General features: G+C 57.4%; 1 protein-coding gene across 4 annotated transcripts in view; it reads right to left on the bottom strand.

The window, feature by feature from the left end:
- The window catches only part of RET (ret proto-oncogene), a 53,343-nt gene extending 32,541 nt beyond the window's left edge, over positions 1-20,802 (bottom strand). For 3 of the 4 annotated variants that reach the window (XM_055352269.2, XM_055352268.2, XM_055352267.2), the window contains exon 1: positions 20,506-20,790. In XM_055352269.2, coding sequence (XP_055208244.2) covers positions 20,506-20,578 — 73 coding nt within the window. In that variant the 5' untranslated portion in view covers positions 20,579-20,790. Of the gene's footprint in view, positions 1-20,505 lie in introns of all 4 variants that reach the window. The other variant, XM_004049293.5, reaches the window with a different exon arrangement.
- Between the last annotated feature and the right edge of the window lie 409 nt (positions 20,803-21,211).

A 21,211-nucleotide genomic window follows, 5' to 3' on the forward strand; every position in this document is an offset into this window, starting at 1 on the left:
CCACCCAGACGGTTGCTGCTTGAGGTCGCTGAGGGGTCCGGAGGGCGGGGCCTGCAGCAGCAGTTGAGAACACCCCCAGGGCCGCTGGGCTCCTCCGGGACACACCTGGGGGAAACAATCAAGTGCCAAGGGGAGCCTGGAAGAGAACAGGTGAGACGTCTGGAGTCCCACAGTGGGAAAACAGAACAGGAGAATGCTTCTCTTGAAGTGCTCACTGTACATCAGGAACACTGCTCCCATGACAGTGCCCTCGGGGTGGGAGGGGGGTGCTGCATTTCTGGCGACAGAGGGTGAGAGATTGTAACTCACAGTGGCCTCACAGGGCGAGGAGGGTCCAGATGCCCTGGCCCCGATAAGCCCCCTCCCAATCCCATGTGGCATCCTATGTCTGGGCTATCCATGCAGGCGGTGGGGTCCATGTTCTTACCCCAGAGGGGATGCTAGGGGTTGACTGGGCTCAGGTGGGGAGAGGCAATGCAGCTCAGCTGGGTCTAGTTTTCTCTGGGACACACACCTCTGGCCCTGGTCTTCCCAATAAGAACCATTTGCCCTTGGGTGGCCGTGGGGTGGCTCTGGTGATGCCCAGGCTGCAGAAGAGTGGGTAGGGCCCTGGCACCCCATCTGTCGCAGGAGCAGATCCAGTCTGGGAATCTCACAGGTGCTCCTCTGGGGCCTCCATGATGTGCAAGCACCTTTAGTGGTCCAGGGACTAGAGGTAGGATAGGCCTGGGCTTCCCAAAGCCCCCACCACAAAGCCCACATGTGCAGGGGAGAATGGGCCTTCCTGCTCCCATCTGGCAGAGCCCACCCCTACAGGATCGTGGGGGGCCCAATCCCAATTGGTCTCCCTGCTGCCAAAAGGGATTTGTGGGTCAGGCAATGATTGCGAGCAGAAACAGACTTAAATGCACTTAAAATGCCTCCCAGGTGGTCTCTGCAGCTGGGCACAGCTGTCTTAAGGTTCCCGCTTGTCACAGACACTTCTAGATGGAAAAACACATGGTCCAAGGTGGGAGAATGAAGGAGGTGGGTGCAGGACCTGCCTCAGCGGAGTGCAGCCTGGGCAGTCCCAGTGGGCCCTGCTCAGAGGTCTCACGCTTGGTTTAATGCTCTTTGCTACAGTCTTGAAATTCTTCATAATTCTAGAACAAGGGGCCCACAAATGATGCAGCCAATTGTGATGGGTCAGCCACGGGGGAGAGCTGGGGAAGAGCTGCTGGCATCAGGCACCACCGGACTGTGCAGACTCTGCAGAACACTGGCCTCCTCTGGGCCTCAGTTTCCCCAGCTTCGAAGTGGGGGAGGCATGCTAAGGAGAGGAGGAACGGCCAGTGCAGGTGCAGCCAGGCGTGCATCTCTGCACAGGGGTGTATCATCATGAGGCTCTCACTGCAGACTCAGCCACTGGGTGCAGATTCCTTCACTGCCCATTTCACATATAAGAACAGCGAGGCTGGGTGGCGAGAAGCCTGACCAAGTGAAATAGCTGGACACACTGTGAGGCTTTGTGTCTTGGGGGTTAGGATAACAGCTAAGAAAGTGATGGTGGAAGTCAGGCGCCAGCAGGTGCTGAGCCTGCCAGGAGGCCCAGTGCCCTGCTGGTTGGCTTCCCATCCTGCTGCCGCCTTTCTGCCTACAAGGGCCACCTGGCCTGTGGACCAAGGCCAGGCCCGTGGGTCGAGACCCATGTCTGGTGACAGCCACTCCTGGCACCATGGGAAGGTCACCAGCAGGACTTACAAAGCTTTTCCCACCCCATGCCTTCAAAGTCCAAATGCCACGTGGTGACAGAATCCTCCCCCAAACCTAGCACACAGGTGTCCGCCTGGACAGCTTTGGTTGCCAGGGCTGGGCCCACCCTGTACTTCTGCAGCACAGCGGTGGCCTGGCACACACCACACCCACCGACGGTGCAAATGGCGGTGTCGCTTGTCTGAGAAACCAAGAGGATTCCCACATCAACCCTCAGTGACACCCGCCACTGTGGTTCTGGTTCCTCAGGCTGGCTGTGCCCAGGCACCATGCAGGATGGGGTGGGGGAAGGTCCTGCTTGCTCACAGCACACTTGCCAAAGACCCAAGTTGCTGCTCACATTCAGAGAGACCTCAGAAACCTTCAAGGCCTGTGTAGTGTGTGTCATGAGTGTGTGTATATGTATGCATGCACAGGGCATGCAGGAGACAGAAAAAGAGATGGAGGCACGCCCACCTAAGACCCCATCTGCTCCCACCCTGCCCAGCTCAGCAGGAAAGAGTCTGCCCTAGTGTTTGACAGAGTGAAGTGCTAGACTGTTTCCAATGTTCCACACTTGGCTGGGCTGTTTAAATTATTCATCTTTGGATGCAGAGGGGACCAGTCCTGAGCCCCCTCATCCCACATGTGCGCGTGCACACACCTTGTCAATCCACACACTCCGTCCAGATGTGCACGTTCTCATGCCCAGGCGGGCCTGGAGCAGGCTACTTTGCAGGCAGCACAAGGCCAAGCTTCATCGGTGGAGGGCTTTGGAGAGATGCTGGGACAGGCCAGGGGTTGCTCCCGTCTTCGGTTGTTACACCTGCCTTTTCTAGGTCCTGCTGCCCGGGAAGTCCACGAGACAGGGTGTGCTATGTGCTCCACCCTAGCGCATACCCAAAGCATGCAATCCCTCGGCACTGATGCAGCCCACACCTGAGCCTAGCCATCAGCTTCCTGCAGCCCCCAGCCTCAGCTCCCGTGCCCTAAGGATAGTTCCTGCCAGACCTGAGCCTGCACAGCAGCCCCAGCCTAGCATCCAGCTCCTCCCTCAGGCTCTGACCCCAGCTGGGAAGGGGTTCCTTCTCTGGTGCCCACCTGCAGCTGAGGGTGCCCCACAGAGCTCTCCCCACCCCCATTCATCCCTCTTTCATCACAGCTTAGTGCCTCTGATGTTACTGCTCCTGTCTCAGGGACCACATGGGGCTGTCTCCTGGTCAGACTCAGGCGGACACATTGCACACATGCATTCCTTCTCTCACACACACTCATTCTCTCAGACGCATACCATTACACACCACGGGGGCACACACTGTTATACACTTGTTCTCCCATATGCTCACACATTCTCACACTGCCAATAGGGCTCTAACAAGCACATGTATTTGCTCATACTGGTATATACCCGCTTTCACACACAAGCACACACATTTTCCTGCACCCTCGGTGCACACATACTAAGCGTGGCCTGGCCCTGTCTGTGGAGGCAGGGGCTCACCAGCTCTCCACAGGGTCCTGGCTGTGGCCCTTGGTCTCTCACTCCCCCACTGCCGACCACCCGGCAGCTCTGATGGGGCACTGTGAGGTCACCCTTGCCATGGCATGGTGACCCTGCCACAGAAACACAAATGGAGCTCCAGACGATGAAAAACTTCCCTAGGATGGCAGCACAAGGGCCGAAATTTGGGACTTCCAAAAAAGAAAACAATAACAACGATATGATCCAAAAACTGCATGAATTAGAAGCAGCGTAGGGCATGTGTGTAGAGCAGGCCCTTCCTGCAGAACCCCTCATGCGACACCAGCCCCACGCCTGCCCTTGATGGGTGGCAGACGATGCAGATGACAGCTTTATTATGGCCCAGCAGAATCTCCTTAAGAGACGATTTCCTAATGCAATCATCTTCCTGGGAATGGGAAACAGGCCCCAGGGCTCCTCCCTGGGGGCTGGGGGTGGAAAGAGGTGGTCCCCGCCTCCCCAGGCCAGCTATCCCTATGGGGGTCCCTCCAGCCCCATGCTGAGCTCTGTTATCCTCTCAGGATGTGACCTGTTACCCCACCCCCACCCCCCCACCGCTTCCCTCCCACTTCCCACTCATGTTTTCTCTTACTATAGTCAAATATTTGACATGTACAACGAATACATTTCACAGAACATTTATGCTGAACAAACACCCTGGAGCCCGTGGCCCTGCTGAACTGGATGCTTGGCCACACTGCTGCTCCTCCTGCCTCCCCACCTGCCACTGTGTCCCACCCCCACCAGCAGGAGCCTGCGCCTGGCCTTCTTCTTGCCTCATTTTTTGACGTCATTCATGGAAGGCCCATTTTTGCTGGGTGGAGAATTCCATGTGGACAGCTATTTTCCTCCACTCTACATAAGGTCTGGCTCCTGTCTTTCAGCCTCACTGCTGCTGCTGAGGGCCCATGCTCAAGCCGGCCCCTCCTGGGTAACCCACTTTCTCCCAGCTGCTCCCAGGACCTCCTCTGTCTTTGGTGCTGTCCAGCATCGCTGGGATGCTACCGAGGCTGCTCACCCCCTCGGCTGGTTTCCTCCTCTGCACCCTGTCCTCCAGATGGTGGCAGTGGCTCACTCGCCAGCCATATCCAGGCCCTGGGCTGTTAATCCTGTCTCTATGCTGGTGTGCAGCATGCTGATCAGCAGCCTGGGCATCTCCATGCCTTGCTCTCTCCACTCCTTTGCCTCAGTTTGGCCCCTCCTCACCCCAAATTGTCCCCAACTCTTCCCCATCTCATCACAGTATGGCCCCACCTCACTGCTCAGGTCACACACCTCAGTTCCCAGATCCCTTTCTCTTTCACCCCTCACCCCACCTCCCAAGTCCCCTCTGCCACCCCTGTCCAACCCTGGACCACATGCTGGGCAGGACACGCAATCTCGCACAAGAGGAGCCAGGGTCCACTGAATCATGGCACCCTCTGTGGAGCCCTGTGTTAACTGTCCGCTTCTTGCAGAATAAAACATAGCTCCTCATCAGGGCTCCCAGGGCCCCCTCTGCCCTCCAACTCACTTCCTCCTCACTGTTACAGGGTGCCTACCTTCCTGCCACATCTGCCAACTCACTTTCTGTGAGCTGAATGAATAAATTTATGGACCAATGAATGAATCAATGAATCAACGAGCCAGTACAATGGTTTCATAAACAGGAGTGTGAAAGGGCTGGGCACATTTGGGAAATGGTCAGAATTTGGGAAGGGGAAGGGAGTAAGGGGACGGGGAGATACTGTGACATGGTCTCACGGGCACTGGAGCCACGGGCAGGCTGTCAGTGGCAGGACAGAGCTGTGTGGATGCACCCTGTGCACACGTGCAGTGCCCACTAGTACACCAGCAGCCTTGTGGGGCCAGCCACTGTGCTGAGCAAACAAGCCTGAGGCTGAGGACAAAACCACTCCTTTTCAGCTCAGGAAATGATCTATTGGTGCCTGAGGAGCCCTGGGCACCGGAGCTGCCAGCCAGACTCGCTCGGGTAGGACCACCTGCAGCATGCTGCACAAACCTGGGTCCTGGGCTCTGTCCCAGCTGGAGGCTGCTTTTGCCTGGGACTATAATCTAACTTTGCATTTAGGGAAAAAACACGGATCAAGGGAGGCTCTACTGTAAATAACAAATTTGGAGGTGTATATAAAGAGAGATTCTAGTTTTAAAAAGTTATTTTAAGTTGTGGTAAAATACACATGAACTTTATCATCTTAAAATTTTTAAGTGTACAATTCAGTGGCATTAAGTGCGTTCACACTGCCATGCAAACCATCCTTCCACAGCACTCTTTTTATCCTGTAAAACTGAAATTCTGTACCCATGAGACGATTACTCCCCCTCCTCTCCTCTCCCAGTTCCTGGAATCCTCCATTCTACTGTCTCCACGAATTTGACGACTGCAGGGACCTCATATAAGTGGAATCATACAGTGCTTGTCCTTCTGTGACATAATGCCCTCGAGGTTCAACCATGGCATAGGATGTGGCAAATTTTTTTTCCTTTTTAAAGCCAAGTAATATTCCATTGTATGTCTGTATTATACTTTGCTTATCCATCCATTCATTGGTCAATGGACACTTGGGTAACTTCCTCTTTGTGGTTACTATGAATAATGCTGCTGAAAATGGGGACATACAAATGTATCCTGACTGCTTCCTGCTTCCTTTCCTGTATGTATCCAGAGTGGAGGTGCTGGAGCCGAAGTCAGCTCTAGGTTTAACCTTTGAGGAGCCTTCCTGCTGTTCTCCACAGCAGCTACACTATTTACCTTCCAGCAGTGCGCAAGGGTTCAGTTTCTTCACATCCTTACCAACACTGGTTCTTCTTTTTTTTTTTTTTTTGATAGTAGACATCCAAATGGGTGTGAGGTGGTATCACACGGTGATTTTGATTTGTATTTCTCTAATGAGTGGCAATGCTGAGAATCTTTTCATGTGCTTCTTGGGGCCATCTGTAAATCTTATTTGGAGAAATGTCCATCCAGGCCCTGTGCTCATTTTTGTTGTTGTTGTTGTTGTTGTTGGGGTTTTTTTTTTTTTGTATGGAGTCTCACTCTGTCACCCAGGCTGGAGTGCAGTGGCACAATCTCGGCTAACTGCAACCTCTGTCTCCTGAGTTCAAGCGATTCTCCTGCCTCAGCCTCCCAAGTAGCTGGGATTACAACCACCTGCCACCACGCCTGGCTAATTTTTTTGTATTTTTAGTAGAGACAAGGTTTCACCATGTTGGCTAGACTGCTTTCGAACTCCTGACCTCAAGTGATCTGCCTGCGTGAGCCTCCCAAAGTGCTAGGATTACAGGAGTGAGCCACCGCACCTGGCGCCCTGTGCTCATTTTGGAATCAGGTTTTTTTGTTGCTGTTGTTGGGTGTGAGGAGTTCTCTACAGATTCTGGATTAACACTGATCAGATCTATGAATTACAAGTTTTTCTCCCATTCCATGGGCTGTGTTTTCACTCTTCTGATTGTGGCCTTGGTTCACAGAAGTTTTACATTTTGATGTAGCCCAATTCATCCATTCTTTCTTCGGCTGCCTGTGCATCTGGTTTTTATAGGGGGATCCCAGTTTTAAAGATGTGTACACAGCTAAATCTTCAGCTAGAACCAAGGTCAAACAGAAGCATGAAATTTTTGGCCCCATCTGGCATCGCCCTGCTGCCCTGGTCACCTGCCTGGGGCAGGTACACACCTGGGCACGGCCAGTATCTGCTGCAGTTCCCACTTCAGCTGCTGTCCACTCACGAGACCATGGCATCCAGGCACGAGAGCGCCCTGACTGGCTAGGGAGCGCGCCATCTCTAGGCAGGTGTGAGGGCTCACAAGGGCTGGGCCGCTAGGGCCAGCCCTCGGTGCCAGGGTCCCAGGGGGCCAGGAGCCTGCAGAGGAGGAACCTCTGCTCCTGACCGGCACCACTGCTGCATGCGCCTGGGTGCGCAAAAAAGGTTTTTGTTTTAATTCATTTTAAAATCAAAAGGATGAAATAAATATAATAAGAAATAAATAATAATAAAGTGGCCTGGATTGTGTTTGTCTTATACCAACACAGTTGCAGAATATAATTTTGCTTTTGGATGTGGGAGGGGCCCATGGTGCACGCATGTGGCCCTGGCTTGAGAGTCACCTGGTTGTGCCTGAGCCCCCAGGAGGACAAGGCTTAGCATGGAGCACACAGCCCTGAGCAAGGCAGGGACCCATCTGAGGCCTCAGCAGAGGAGGCAGCGCCCAGAGGCGGCCCAGTCTCAGCTGCCTTCTGTCACAGAGCCCTTCCCTTTGCCACGCCTCCTCCTCACACGAGCCCAGTGCCAACCCAAGAGGCTCCCGGGCAGCCACTACTGGACACTGGTTTCCAAGTGACGATTAAGTGCACCCTGCCTGGCGTCCTGCTCTCTTCCTCAATTCCCTGTGTCTTCCCTGCACCTGGGGGTGGCTCTCATCACCTCTGACTCAGGAGGTTCAGTGGGCTCTCAGCCTCACCCCTGCCCAGGGCAGCCACCACACACAGCTGTTCACAGGTGTCTCTCTGAGCCATTTGCCAGGCCTGGGCCTACTCACACATGTCCAGTTTCCCTTTCATACACAGAGCCTGGTATGTGCAGCTGCCTGCATGCCCCTGCCATCAGCCCCTCACTCTGGGCCCTGCTGCTCGCTTGCTCAGCCTGGCCCAGGGCTCCCAGGTGCATGGCCATCCCTGTCCTCTCCACCTGTGGGAGTCCTGCCCACTGTCCTGAACAAGCTCCTGTCCCAGCCCCGATCTCTGCCCCAAGTCCTGACCTTGCTGGCCTTTTCCTCCCTTAACTCTCAGGGTTCTTGTCTGATGATAACAAGAGTATGAGGCTGACAGACAGTGTCCACACACTCAACCTGCTCTTGGCAGGGACGGCTTCCTCCAGATGCCCTGCCTATGAGCCAGAGGAGGGCCCCGCTGGCTGGCCTGTTAGCAGGTGGGACAGGCCACATGTGCTCCACGCCTCCCAGTGTGTGGTGTGTCCTTGCACGTGGGGGCGGGCTCCCCGACACAATGCGGTCGGCCCTGGTACACAGCAGGAGCACCCTGGTTCTGCCTCTTGACAATGTCCCCTGGGGTCCTGAGGTGTGTCCTACAGAAAGAACGGACATGCACTTCCTACGCCACCTGCACGCCTTGGGAGAGGTGACAGTAACTGGGTCCTGAGTACTTCCTTGGGCAGCAAAAGAAGCGACTATCCTGGCAGCCCACCAGCCAGGCAGGACAGATGGACACACACATGCTAATGGCTTGCTGGTCACACATAGCCCTGGGCTCATGGGGAGGATGCTTGCTGGCCAAGAAAACAGGCAGCTTGTCAGCCCTTTCCCTGGCAAGGAATCCTTACTTTTGGAGAGATGAATGTGTTAGACCCTAAGGCTGGAGACCCTGGGACACCTGACCCCGGCAGGGACGTCAGGAGAGCTGACTGGGGGCACCCATGTGCACCCTCCCTGAGGTCAGCCGGCTGGGGAAGTCATCACACACTTCTGCTGAGCTGACGCTGCCCGACCTGTTTAAAGGGCCCAGCCCTGGGTGGAGGAGAGTGCCTAGCCCAGGTTGAGGGGCCAAGGGGGCTGCCCCACACTGCCCGTTCTGAAAAAATGCCTGACCAAGAGACAGCCACAGACAGGCAAGTGGAGGCTAAAGGGAAGGGACTGCTCTGGGCTGCAGCCACAAGCAGGAGCCAGTGCCCAGCAGGATGGGAGGGCTGGGGGCAGAGCCAGAGTGAAAGGAGGGGAAAAGCAGCAGGAGGTAGAGGCAGTTCAGATGAGCAGCAACAGCACAGGGTCGGAGGTGAATGCTGGTTGGAGACAGGAGGCCAGCTCCTCGGGCCATGAGGGCATGAACTTAGGAAGAAGAGGAAGGTTGGGCAAGCTTGTGGATTCCAGGCAAGGCTGTGGACTCCATCTGGGTGATGGAGAGAAAGTGTGTGTTGCAGTGGTAATGAGCCTGGGGCAAGGGACATATATTTGTATCTCAGTTTCTCCTCTGTACCCACCGAGACTCAGAGCTCCCACCACACAAGAGTGTTGGGAGCTAGAAGGAATTAATGCACATGAAGTTCACAGAACAGTGGCTGGCACCAAGCAAATGCTCACAGAAGATGGCTGCATCACGACCACCAACATCACCGTCACCTCTACCACTACCATTACCTCCACCTTCCCCGCCACTGCCTCACCACTACCACCAGCACCATCACCTCCACTACCACCACTGCCTCCACCACCACCATCCCCACCTTCACCATCATGACCTCCACCACCACCATCACCTCCACTAACACCCCCGCCTCCATCACCACCATCACAACCACTGCCTCTACCACCACCATCCCCACCTTCACCATCATGACCTCCACCACCACCTTCACCATCACCTTCACTAATACCATGGCCTCCACCACCACCATCACCACCACCATTGCCTCCACCACCACCATTCCCACCACCACCATCATGACCTCCACCACCACCATCACCATTGCCTCCACCAGCACCATCACCACCACAATCGCCTCCACCACCATCACCACCTTCACCATTATGACCTCCACCATCAATATCCCCATCACGTCCACCACCACCGTCTTCACCATCACCACCACCACCACCACAACCACCACTCACTATCATGACTTCCACCATCAACATTACCATCACCTCCACCACAACCATCATCACTACCTCCACTATCACCATCACCAATACCACCACTACCAACACCAACACCAACACCGTGACCATCACTATCACCAGCACCACCCCCATCTCACCTCTATCCCTACCACTCTCATCACTTTGCTGGCATCCTGAGACTTCCAAATGAAAGCAGCTTTTTGCCAGGTTTAACCTACACTAACCATGGAAGGAAATTTGGGCTGTGAAGACCCACAGGGCCACCACTGGCTCATCCTGCCTGCTGTTGTATTTATAACCCTGCTTGATCCCTGGCACAAAGAGCAGGTGTGAAGGAAAATCCTGGGGCAGGCTCTGGTAACTGGAGTCCATAGAAGTCCCTCTTCGGGAGCACACTGCATCAGCCCCTGGTTCCTCGGCCTAATTGTACCTGCTAACAAGTCAATACCTCCTTTGAGAAAAATCTGACAGCCTGTCCCATTCTTAGTTCACTGGGTTTAAGCATCTCTCTGTAAAACCATCAAGAAAACACTGGTCTCTGCAGATGATGGACAGCTCAGTGCATATACCGGGCGCTCAATAAACACTAAGGGCAGCTCCTTCCCTGGTGTCCTGGTGACACCAGTTATCATCATGGCAGTGTGGCCTCAGTACCAGACTTAAGAATTCGTTCTTCCAAAATGCTGGGCAGGAGACCCGGTGTGGAGTGCAGGATCTCCTCAGATACCTCTCCTCTTGGACCTCCAGCCAGGCAGGGTGGCCAGTAGCTGGAAGAGCAGCTGAGGAGGAGGAGAGATGGGGCCCGGCCCTGGCCTGGGAGGCACCACGATCCCTGCATGCACGAGCATGGCCCTCCTTAACTGAGGCTCTTCTCACACATCCAGTCTGAGCCCCTGCTGTAGAACAGAGATATCACTCACCCCATCCCATTTCAGAAAACAGAAGCCCAGAATTCCCGCTGCACACCCATGGTAGAACTGCAACCAGGACATGAGCCTCCTGACACCCCTAAAAGCCATGCAGCCTTCTGCCGTGAGTGGGGAAGGGGTCCAGGCATGGCTGAGGTTTGGGAGAAGGAGGTCCGCAACTGGGCACTGGGGGACCTGGCAGCCCAAGGCTACCTTCTGCACACAGACCCAGCCATCTGCTCTGAGGGGCCCAGGCCCTAAGCTGCATGATGGCCACCACCCACACTTCCATACCCAGACCAGCTGCAGCGGCCTGGCCAAGATGATGGGCGCTCCTGCCCAAATGCAATTTCCCAGCTGCTGCAGAGTTAATCACCAGCCTCACTGGCAGTTGCTTCCGGCTTCTATGCAAAGGAAACTGCCAATTAGGTTATAATTAATTTCTTTCCTAGGGCAAGGCCTGGCTGAACAGGACTGGCCACCCAAGTGGCCTGTGGATGACCGTGTAAGGGTCACTGGCCCCCTTGGCTGCAGGGCTGTAGAGTCTGCCCCAGCTGATTACATTGTTCACTGGCCCTGGCCTGGGGCAACGGGGCCAGGGCATCACCACTGGCTTTGACCCTGGTGCCTCTGGCCTGGGCAACTGTCCCCATGCACTCAGCAAGGCAGTGACTCAGAGCATGTCCATGTGCAAATTTAAGTCAATCTGTCAGCTCATGTTCCTCAAGCTGAGACGGTCTTGCCCATTTTCTCCCTACCCCAGCCCCTTCTCATCCCTGTTCAACATTAACCAGTAGGAATCCACGGTGTGCTCCTCATGAGCAGGTCTGCTCCGGGCGCTTCATCTGCATCACCCACTGCATCAAAACAACTGTCAGAGGTAGGGACCATGAGGATTCCCATCTCACACAGGAGGAAAATGAGGCAGCGCTAGCTTAGGTACCCTGCTGGAGGCCACACGGAGGCTAGGAATTAAGCTGCAGTCTGGCCTGGGCTTCTCTGTTCAGTGACAGGCATGCAGAGAAGCCGAGGCACCATGAGCTACCACCCCTTCTGCATTGGGCTGCAGAGTAGAAGCTGGGCTCTCCCTGGAGAGAGGACACAAAAAAGGCTTGAGGGTCTGCTCTCAAGAGCAGTGGAGAGCAGAGGGAGAGAGCCAGGAGCCTCTGAGACGGTAGGTTTCAGCCCAGCACAGACCTGGGGCCAGACAAGCTGCCAATCCTGATGCCCCAGGTCACAGCCAGGCAGCCCGATGCGGGGGCACCACCTGCATCTGGATGCTGTTATCCAGGTCCGGGGAGCAAAGACCTCAACATCAAGGGTGAAGAAGAATCCAAACCCAAGGCTGGGGATGCCATGCAGGGAAGGGGATGCCCAGGGGAGTGGTGCCAAGTCTTCACCTGACACTGCCCCCATGTGTGACAACTCATGCCTCCCTCAGGGCCTCGATTTCACCATGTGTAAAATGAGAGGTTTGCACTGATGTGTAAGCTCCTCTCAGCCGAGGTTCTCATGCCCTTTGAGTCCACGTGATGTCTGTGCAGGAGTATCCACAGAATGAGCTCCTGACCAGGGGCCAAGGGGCAGACGGTGGCCGAGATGGAAATCAGGACAGGCTCTGGCCTAGGTGGCCCCTGGGGGGTGAGGGACATGGGGCCAAAACAGGATTAAGACTGCAAGTGTCCTCCCAGGCCACTGACGATGAGGCAAGAAGACAAAGGCCTAGTCCAAAGGAGAGAGTTCAGCAGCAGGAAGGAGCAGAAAGGCAGGGCAGAGCGGCCCAGCCCATGCCCCTGTGCTTCCCCGCTGTTTGCCAGGGCTGGGCACTTGGCTTCCCTGGCTCTGTCCCTAGCTGCGAATGGGGACAGGAACTCCTCCTTGGGAGCACAGAGTGCCTGCCTATGGATGCCAGTGTTCCACCCCCACCAAGCAGATTTGCAGGAGCCCACAGAGGCTGCCTGCCACCCTCAGTTCAGGGCCCCCCAGCTCCATGCTGGCCTCCAGAGCTGCCTAGGTGCATCCACCGCTGTCCTGAGAAAACTGCCCCAGGGCCTGGCAGCATGACATCACACCACGGCAATGATGATAATCAACTTACAGCAGATCCGATTATCAGCCTGGTTATTTTTAGAGTCAGGGTTCAGGATGAGCGAGAGAGGGCGGCCCTGGTTCCCCTGCTGCTGAGTCTCGTCTTGTCAGTGGGGTGGGGGTATGCTGGCTCCTTGCACCTTCTCCTTCCTCCATCCTTCACAGGGCGGTTTCTGAGAGGCCCCTTCTTATGCACAAGCAGTGACACCATGGTTTCCAGATGTTTGTGCTCAATGTGGCCTCAGAGTCCAGGTCTTCCGAGAATGTCCTCAAGGTCCCCAAGGGCAGTGGTGATTCAATGCCCATGTGAGGAATCAGACGAATCCACACTCTCCTCACAAGGGACCTGGGGCTCAATCACTGACAGTGACGGCCCTGGATGAAGCTGCTTCTCTGCAGCTCTTGATGCAGATGCAACAGCAAAGTCAGCTGTACGGCAAGACAGCCATCTAGTTAGACAACAGGCAGAGGGCTCGAAGAGAAGCTTCTCCAAAGAGACACGCAACTGGCCAGCATGCACAGGAAAAGATGCCCAGCACGCCATCACCGGGGAAAGGCAAACCAAAGCCACAACGAGCTAGCACTGTGCACTGGCTGCACGGCCAGAGTGAGACATGAACCAGAGAATAACAGAGAATAACGCGTGGTGGTGAGAATGTGGATAGATTGTAACCCTTGGGAATGTAACACAATTCAACCACTGTGGAAAACAGTTTGGCGGCTCCACAAAATATAAAACAGAATTACCTAGTGATTTCATGTCCAGGTATGTACCCAAAAGAACTGAAAGCACGAACTCAGGTATTTATAACAGGAATGTCCCTGGCAGCATTTTTCATAACTGCCAAAAGGTGGAAAGCACCCACGTGTCCATCCCCAGATGAATGGGTGACGGCACATTATTTACCCCTCACAGGAAGGGGCTGACGCGTGCCACAGCCTAGAGGAACCCTGAAGACCTTATGCTGAGTGAAGCCAGACAACAGTCCATGCAGATGAAATGTTCCAGGACAGGCCAAGCCGCAGAGACAGAACGCAGGCTGGGGGTTGCCCAGGGACAGGAAGCAGCTGTTTAATGGGTATGGGGTTTCCTTTTGGGGTGATGCAAATTTTTTGGAACTAAGGCAATGCCTGTTCAATGCTGTGAATGTGCTAAATGCCACCAAATGGTTCACTTATAAACGGTTAAACTTATGTTACATAAATTTCACAATTAAAAAAGAGTAAACCATAATTATTTGCTACCCTGTTTCCCCTTCTGTCCCCCTCAGCTGCTGGGCCCGCCACCAGCCCCTGCTATGTGGACCAGGACAAGGGCTGGAGAGCCGGTAGGCAGAAGTGTGTGCAGGTACACCCCTGCGTGCCCCCATCCCCGTGTCCTCTGTACTTGAAGCCTCCTGGGGTGAGAACGACCATGTGACAGGATCCCATGGAACACAGGGAAAGTGACGGTGGCCCCCTCCCAGGCCTCAAAGCTCCTTAAGCCTCAGGCTTCTCGAAGCTCTGTGCCCTCCTGTGCACACAGCCAGGCACACGGGCTGGGAGGTGTGGCCACCCAGTGGGTAAGGGCCATGCCAGGCTATGCCACAAGAAGGATATAGTAGATGGCGTTAAGCCCCTGAGACTGGCGGGCGTTCCTGTCACCAAGTACAGTCTCACACGCCCCTGCAGATACAGGTGGTGGGGAGGCTAGGGGAGCAAAGACAATTTGAGGCTTTCCCGGGTCACGAGTTTTCAAGGTGCTGTGGGGCATCCTGTATGCGACCTGCCAGAGGAGTCTCCTGCAGAGACAACCTGTGGACTGCCCACCGGTGCTGGGTCCCATAGCCAGGCTGGCCCCTCATGATGGCAGAGCAGTGTGCCCATGTCACCAAGTGCCCATGAGCCCCGTTGTTTCCCTGGGTGAGGAGGGCCAGGCCCGGAGCCCCACTTGGGCTAAGTGTTAGGCTTCCTGGGGCTGGCAGACGCCCTACAGGCAATGGTGGTGGAGCAGGAAGGGGAACAGAGCAGGAGGAAGCCCCTGGCCCCTAGCCCAGGAACAGCTGCCGGGTCTGTGCCAGTTGCACTGCCAAGTAGTATGAGGAAGAAACCCAGTGAGCCCTCTCCCTCCCTCCGGAGCTGCACCAGCTCATGCTGCACCCCCAGCTCACCCACCCTCATCCCGGCACCCAGAGCACACATCTCCCCAGTCATTACTTAAATTCTAGGAAATACATGTTTCCTTTTTCCCTCTCAGGAACACAAGGGCGAGAATCCTCTGGAGTCACAGGCACACAAGGGAACTGGAAACAGCTTGGTGGCCACTGTCCTGCTCCTGCCCTGGGGCCACACTTCCCCTCAGGTGCTTCCTTGGAACCCTGGCTCCTGCAGGGCATGGAGAGCAGCAGCAAAGAGGAGCAAGGGCCAGGAGTGGAAGCGCACCTGCAGCACCCGAATCTGGGAGGAGGTCTAGGACCTGGGGCTGTAGGGCCACAGGCTCTCCCCTGAGCACAGAGCCCCAGCACCAGGCCCTCCAGCTATCCCTGATATCAGGGAGGAAAGCCTATGCCCGCTGGTCCACCAGGTAGGCACACACCTGTCCAGGTGCAGCGGTGACCTTTCTGTGGTGGTACCTGGGCTGCTATACTTTGTGGAGCCACTCCTTGAGGCAAAAGCAAACAGAGGTGTTTGCTTGGAGCTGGCCACCTGCTCCCTCCAGGGCCAGGTGCTACCTGAACTGCTGTCCTTAAGGTCCTGCTGGCACCATCTCCCTGCCCCAGGCTTTTCAGGGGCCAAGAGCCCAGCCAGGAGGAGCTGTGGGAACAAGGACAGCTTGCTGCCTGCTCTTGCCCAGCCCTGCCCTGCCTGCAGTCTCAGGGTGGACAGTTCAGGGACCCACAGGCTTCATGGCCTCTAGGCTTGGGGAATGGAGGGGAGCGGGGTCCCTGAGGCCCCCATGATCACACAGCTGCGGGACCAGAGCTCCATGGAGGTTCAGGCCTCATTGTCTCAGCGCCAATCCAAGTGCCCAGGCCTGGCCCCAGAGCTCAGAGAAGGGGGGAGAAAGCAGAGAGGTAAGGCAGGACCTCAGGAGCTGCCAAGTGTCCCAGAGCCTTGGTCAGGAGAAGGCCCGTCCTCCAAAGTTCTCCTATGAGAGGTAGAGCCGGCCTCAGGGGGCAAAGAATCAATCCCCAAGGCTTCGCCTCAATCCCTGAGCCGGCCCTGGCTGCTGTTCTAGTGGGGGAGCCAGAGGGGCTCTGGTGGGCTTGGGGCCTTCTCCCCTTCCAGCCCCAAGGGGTGCAGTGCCTGGGTCATGGACCCCAAGGGACCTCCCCATTTGACCTCATAGTCCCACTGACTGGCAGCCTCCCAGGGGCCATGGGGTGCTCCCCTACCCCATGGGGCACAGAAGACGGCTCTGGCAGGCCCAGGTGCAGACAGGCAGGGAGAGACAGCCCTGGTGCCATCATCACCTTCTCTGTGACCATGACTGAGGTGTGCTCCCTGCCTGGTGGTCACTGCCCAGTCCCTGCCCCTTGCCACACACGCATGTGGAAGTCACTACACAGGGTCTCCTTGACTACGGTCTCTCCCTGCCATGAGACAGCTCTGGAGAGTCCCCAGCCCTAGAGCAGCAGGGCAGGAGCCGAGGCTCCCTCAGGAGTGCTCCCAGCCTGCTGTTGTTACTATTATTGTTACTGCTATTGTTACTATTATTGTTACTATTAAGTCACTCTGCTGAAAAATAATTGCAGAGGAGTGGGGAGATAGAGGGCACAGCAGAGAACGGGGAGGGAGCATAACCTGGCACCAGGAAGCAGCCTCCAAAGAAGGGAGGGGGGACGGGTGGGCCCACTTCTGGGGGAGGGGCTCCTGAAGTGGAAAGGAAGTGCCTCTGCAGGAGGGGAGCAGGGGAGCAGGGAGCATGGGGGGCTGCACCCTGCTTTGCCCCTATTCCCTGGCTTTCTTCTCCCAGGCTGTCCTGGAGGATGGGAAAAATGAGGAGGAAGGTCCTGTCCTGCATGAGGAAACACAGCTCTACCCCCATCCCTGATGCCCAAACCCCATCCCTGCACCCTTGTCTTCAGTGCAGTAGCTTCCATCCGATGCCAGGGCCTCAGGCATATGTTGGCTGCAAGGGCCACAGCCTGGTGTCCCAGCCGAACATCTGCACCGCCACTGGCAGCAAGATGCCTTCCTGCCATCCACGGAGCACACACAGTCGGCCCTTCCGCTGGCACAGCCACGCCTGGTGCTCCTCCCCAGACCCATAGGACTCCCAGACATCAACTAAAGCTGACGAGACCCAGAGAGTATCTCAGCGTCTGTGCATGGTGCCACACGTTACTCTGGGATCTGGGCTGGGATGTCCTGAGGACACCTGGAGCCCGAGGTGGGGGGACTCACCAGTGAGTGGGCAGGCTCAGGGCAACCTCCCTGGAAGCCCTCCTTAGCCCCACCCTGGACCCACACCACTGGCCCAGAGAACGGGCTGGAGCAAGCCAGAGGGCCAGGTCTGGGGAGCTCCTGCATCCTCTCTACCGGTTCGAGTCCATAAGCTATAAGAACCTGTTTCCTCACCTGTGAAATGGGCCAACGCCATGACCCTTGCAGACTTGTTGGAAAAGATGACGTGAGTAGGCACAGCACAGGGGCAGTGCACTGTGAGCCCCCATGGGGTGCTACTGCTGGTATTAGCCTTATCCAGTTAACACGAGGGGACCTAGAGGGTCCTCGGCCAGGCTGCAGAGGGGGAAGGTCTCAGGGGAGATGGCAGCTTCCGGGCCTTCCCTTCCCCTTGGCACCGCAGGTTCCATTTTAACAGATATCATAATTTTTAATTGGTTTTCTCCTCCCCTGGCTAAAAGGCTATTAGCTCCCCACTAGGTGATCGCATCCCATTTTCTTCACACCACCAAGGAAACAGTGATTTCCTCAGCCTGTCCCTAAAGTGATTCTGCAGAATAAAGGCAATTTAGTGAATCAGCTCAATGCACTTCCCCATTTGCTCTCTGCTTGCAGGCCCCCAGCAGGCACAGCCCACCAGTGAGGGCTGCAGGCAGCTTCTGGAGGCCAGACAGGGTTAGTGAGCTGGAGTGGAGGAGAAAGCAAGCCAGGCCCAGGTGAACCTGGTGAAGCCTCTGGCCAGAGAAAGGGGAGAAGGAAAAGGATGAAGCAGGGGGAGCTGTACCCCTGGCCTGAGCTGCCCGCGCTGATACCTGGTGCTTCAGGCAGAGGTGGGCTGCCTAGGCCCTCTGCAGAGGGTGGTCTGGCAGCTTGGATCTGGGCCCCGCCAAGTCACAGTGCCCAGCTCTTCCATGCTGGGAACAGAAGGCCCCGGGGCCCAGGGGCAGAGAGGGAATGTCCTTCCTTGCTGCAAAACAGGACCCAAGAAGTCAGGCCAGGAAGACAAGAGACAAGAGGCTTGCTGAGGAGCTGTGGGAGGTTGAGGTGCAGGGTCAGCCTGGGACCTGGGGGGAACCCCAGAAGCTGAGACTCAGTTTCCTCATCCAAGCAACGGGGACAGCTGTATCTGTGTTGAGCAGTGAAATGCCAGAAACCTTTAAGAGGTTCTCTCACTCTGGTTCCAGCATACCTGGGGCTGACAGGCTATGCCCTGCAGGTATGAGGAGTGTGTGTCCCTATATACACACGTGGCGTCCCTGTGTGTTTGAGTGATGAGAGGGGCTGGGGTCCCTGTGTGGACCTGGGTGAGGCAGGGTGTGAAGGAACCACGCTGTGCATGTCCACAGCCTTGGCAGCAAGTGCTGTGAGAAAGGGCAGGAGTGTGTCTTGGTGATCCAGTGTGAGTGTGCGTGTGTGAGCTGGGGAAGAACCCTCATCCTCTAGAGACCCGGTCTGTGCTTGTCATCAGGCCCAGCCACTAAAGTGCAGCGTCCGCAAGAGGGCGCTCGAGGCCGAGCTGTCCCCTTGGGGTGGTTGGGGAGCACCGAGGGGCTCACTGGGGCGGTCCTTGGCAGCTCCAAGAGTGCGGCTCGAACCTCCGGAGCTGTGGCTCCTGGGAAAGAGCTCTGCAGCCTCTTCAAAGGCCCCAGCTGTCTACTCCAGGGAGTGGGGCTGCCTCTTCACTCCCAGTGCCTCCAACTGTGGTGTCCGGGTTATCCCAGGGGCTAGGGGCTCACCATCTCTGGATTGGGGAAGCTGTCTGTGGGCCAGGGGTCTGGGCACGGAAAGCTACCTGCATGCCTGCTGAGTGCCACAAGCTGGCCCCCAGAGCCTGGCCCCCACAGCCTCACTGGCCACCCCAACTGAACGCAAGGCTGTGGAAGGGTGTGGGGAAGTCCCCTGCCCAGCACACCAGCAGCAGTTCACACCTGGCCCCCTGCCCACAACCTCAAAGCCAAAGCCACAGCCCAGAATCCCAAGACAGCGTCAGAGCGCCTTGTTTGCTTCTGCCCCGTGTCTTCCCCCTGCAGCACTGGGACCCCAAAGTCCTAACACTCAGAAAAGATAGAAAGGCAAGGGCTTCTCCCCTGTCTCTCGCTAGGTGGACTGGGGACCCGCTCTGGCCTCAGCATATGCTGAGCTGAGGCGCAGGTCACACAAATGACGTCTCAGGCAGGCCTGGAAACTCAGTTTGTGCAGGGCCTGGGGCCAGAGACAGGGTGACTGACCATGGCTTCTTCTGTTCCCAAAGGCTGTGGGGAGAGAAAGCCCTTTGTAAGGAGTGAGGGAGGGTGGCCAGGGCTCCTTCCCTCTTAGAGGGAAACTTGGTTCATACACAAGCACTTGGAGGGGATCAAGTCAGGGCCAGTTTGAGGGACACTAAAACGCGTGCCAAGGGGTCAAAGATTCCACAGCCTTGCGGCTCACTCTGCCAGAGTTTGGGTGGGGTCGATGACCATCTTTGCAAGGCCACACCTAATGCTGGGATCCTAAGGCACCTGCGGTTTCACCAGGCCCAGCACCAACGCTGGCTGGCGGCGCAAACCCCTGCCCCACCCCAAGCCCTGGGCCTCCTATGGCCACATCTTCAGCATCTCTGCCAGGCAGCGCCACACGACTCCAGGGCTGCCGGGTGGGACGCCGATCACGGCGGCCCCTCGGGGGGAGCCACCCCAGAAACCACGATTTTTAGGTGTTTAAAGACAGGGCGGCAAAAACGCACGAGGGAAAAGCAATCTTTTCAAAGAGCCTCCGAATCCCTCGGCTGGCCAGGACGGCAGAGCTGGGGGAGGAACGCACGGACGCTGAGCGGGAAAAGGAAACCAGGACAGAGCCGTCTCCTGCCGAAACAGAACTCTCCGCACGAATCGCGGGCTTTCGGGGCTCCCTGACCCGTCCGCCAGGCCGGCCCCGAAACGGCTGTCCCGTTTGCTCCAGGACGCGGCTTTGGCGCAGGGCGCGGCCAGATTGAGACCTGCGGCTATGGCTAGGGTTCTGAGCACCGACCCCCGCGGCCCGGCCCGCGCTCCGCTCCCGCCCGAGACCCGCCCAGCCCCGGCCCGAGGCGCCCTGCCCGCCGCCCGCCGCAGCCACTGCGCTCCCAGCCGAGGCCGGGTGGCCGGCGACCGCACAGCCCGCTGCCCACGGCAAACAGAAAGGCGCTCCTGAACGCGCCCGCTCCGCTGCTCGGCGCCAACTTCGCCCTGGCCCCTGCGGGAGCTGGCGGCCGGCAGGACTCACCTTTGCCTAGCAGCGGCAGCAGCAGCAGCAACAGCAGCCGCAGCCCCGCGGCACCGGACGTCGCCTTCGCCATCGCCCGTGCGCGCTGGGGCCACGGCTGGAGGGACTGCGGCTAGGGCCGGCGGGTCTGGGTGGCGGGTGCGGCGCTCAGTCTGGCCGCCCCATCCCCGCCCGGGGCGCGGCGGACGCGACGGACACTGGGGACGCGGCGCACGTTCCGGGGCACTCAGCGCTGCTGCGCGCCCTGCTTCGGTCGCGGGACTGAAGCGAGGCAAGCGCCCGATGCGCCGGAGGAGCGGGTAGGGGCGGGGCGGGGCGGTGCGGGGGCGGTCCAGAGGTGGGCCAGGCGGGGCCGGAGGCGGGTGGGGTGCGGGCAGGGGCGGGGCTCCAGTGCTTGCTCTGGCTGCGCGGGGTGCGGCCGGGGCGCGGCGCGTGTAGGAGCTCAGTGCGGGACGCGCGGCTCGGGCCGGGTGGGGCTTGGGGAGGAGCGGGGTGCGGGAGCGGGGTGCGGCCGAAAAGGGCCCGGCAGGAGACGGGTGCGGACCCCGAGGTGCGCGGCGGGGATGGAACCCAGGAGCCCGGGTCCGCGCACCTACGCAGAGCCGCTCTTCCTACCCGCTGCGCGCCCGCTTGCAGTCCCTGCCTTTTGCCCTTTCCGCTGCACAGAGAGGGCAGGGATGCTACGCGGGATGCAGGTCTGGCCGAC

This window comes from Gorilla gorilla, chromosome 8 (assembly GCF_029281585.2).
Source record: "Gorilla gorilla gorilla isolate KB3781 chromosome 8, NHGRI_mGorGor1-v2.1_pri, whole genome shotgun sequence".
In the NCBI taxonomy this organism is placed as follows: domain Eukaryota; kingdom Metazoa; phylum Chordata; class Mammalia; order Primates; family Hominidae; genus Gorilla; species Gorilla gorilla.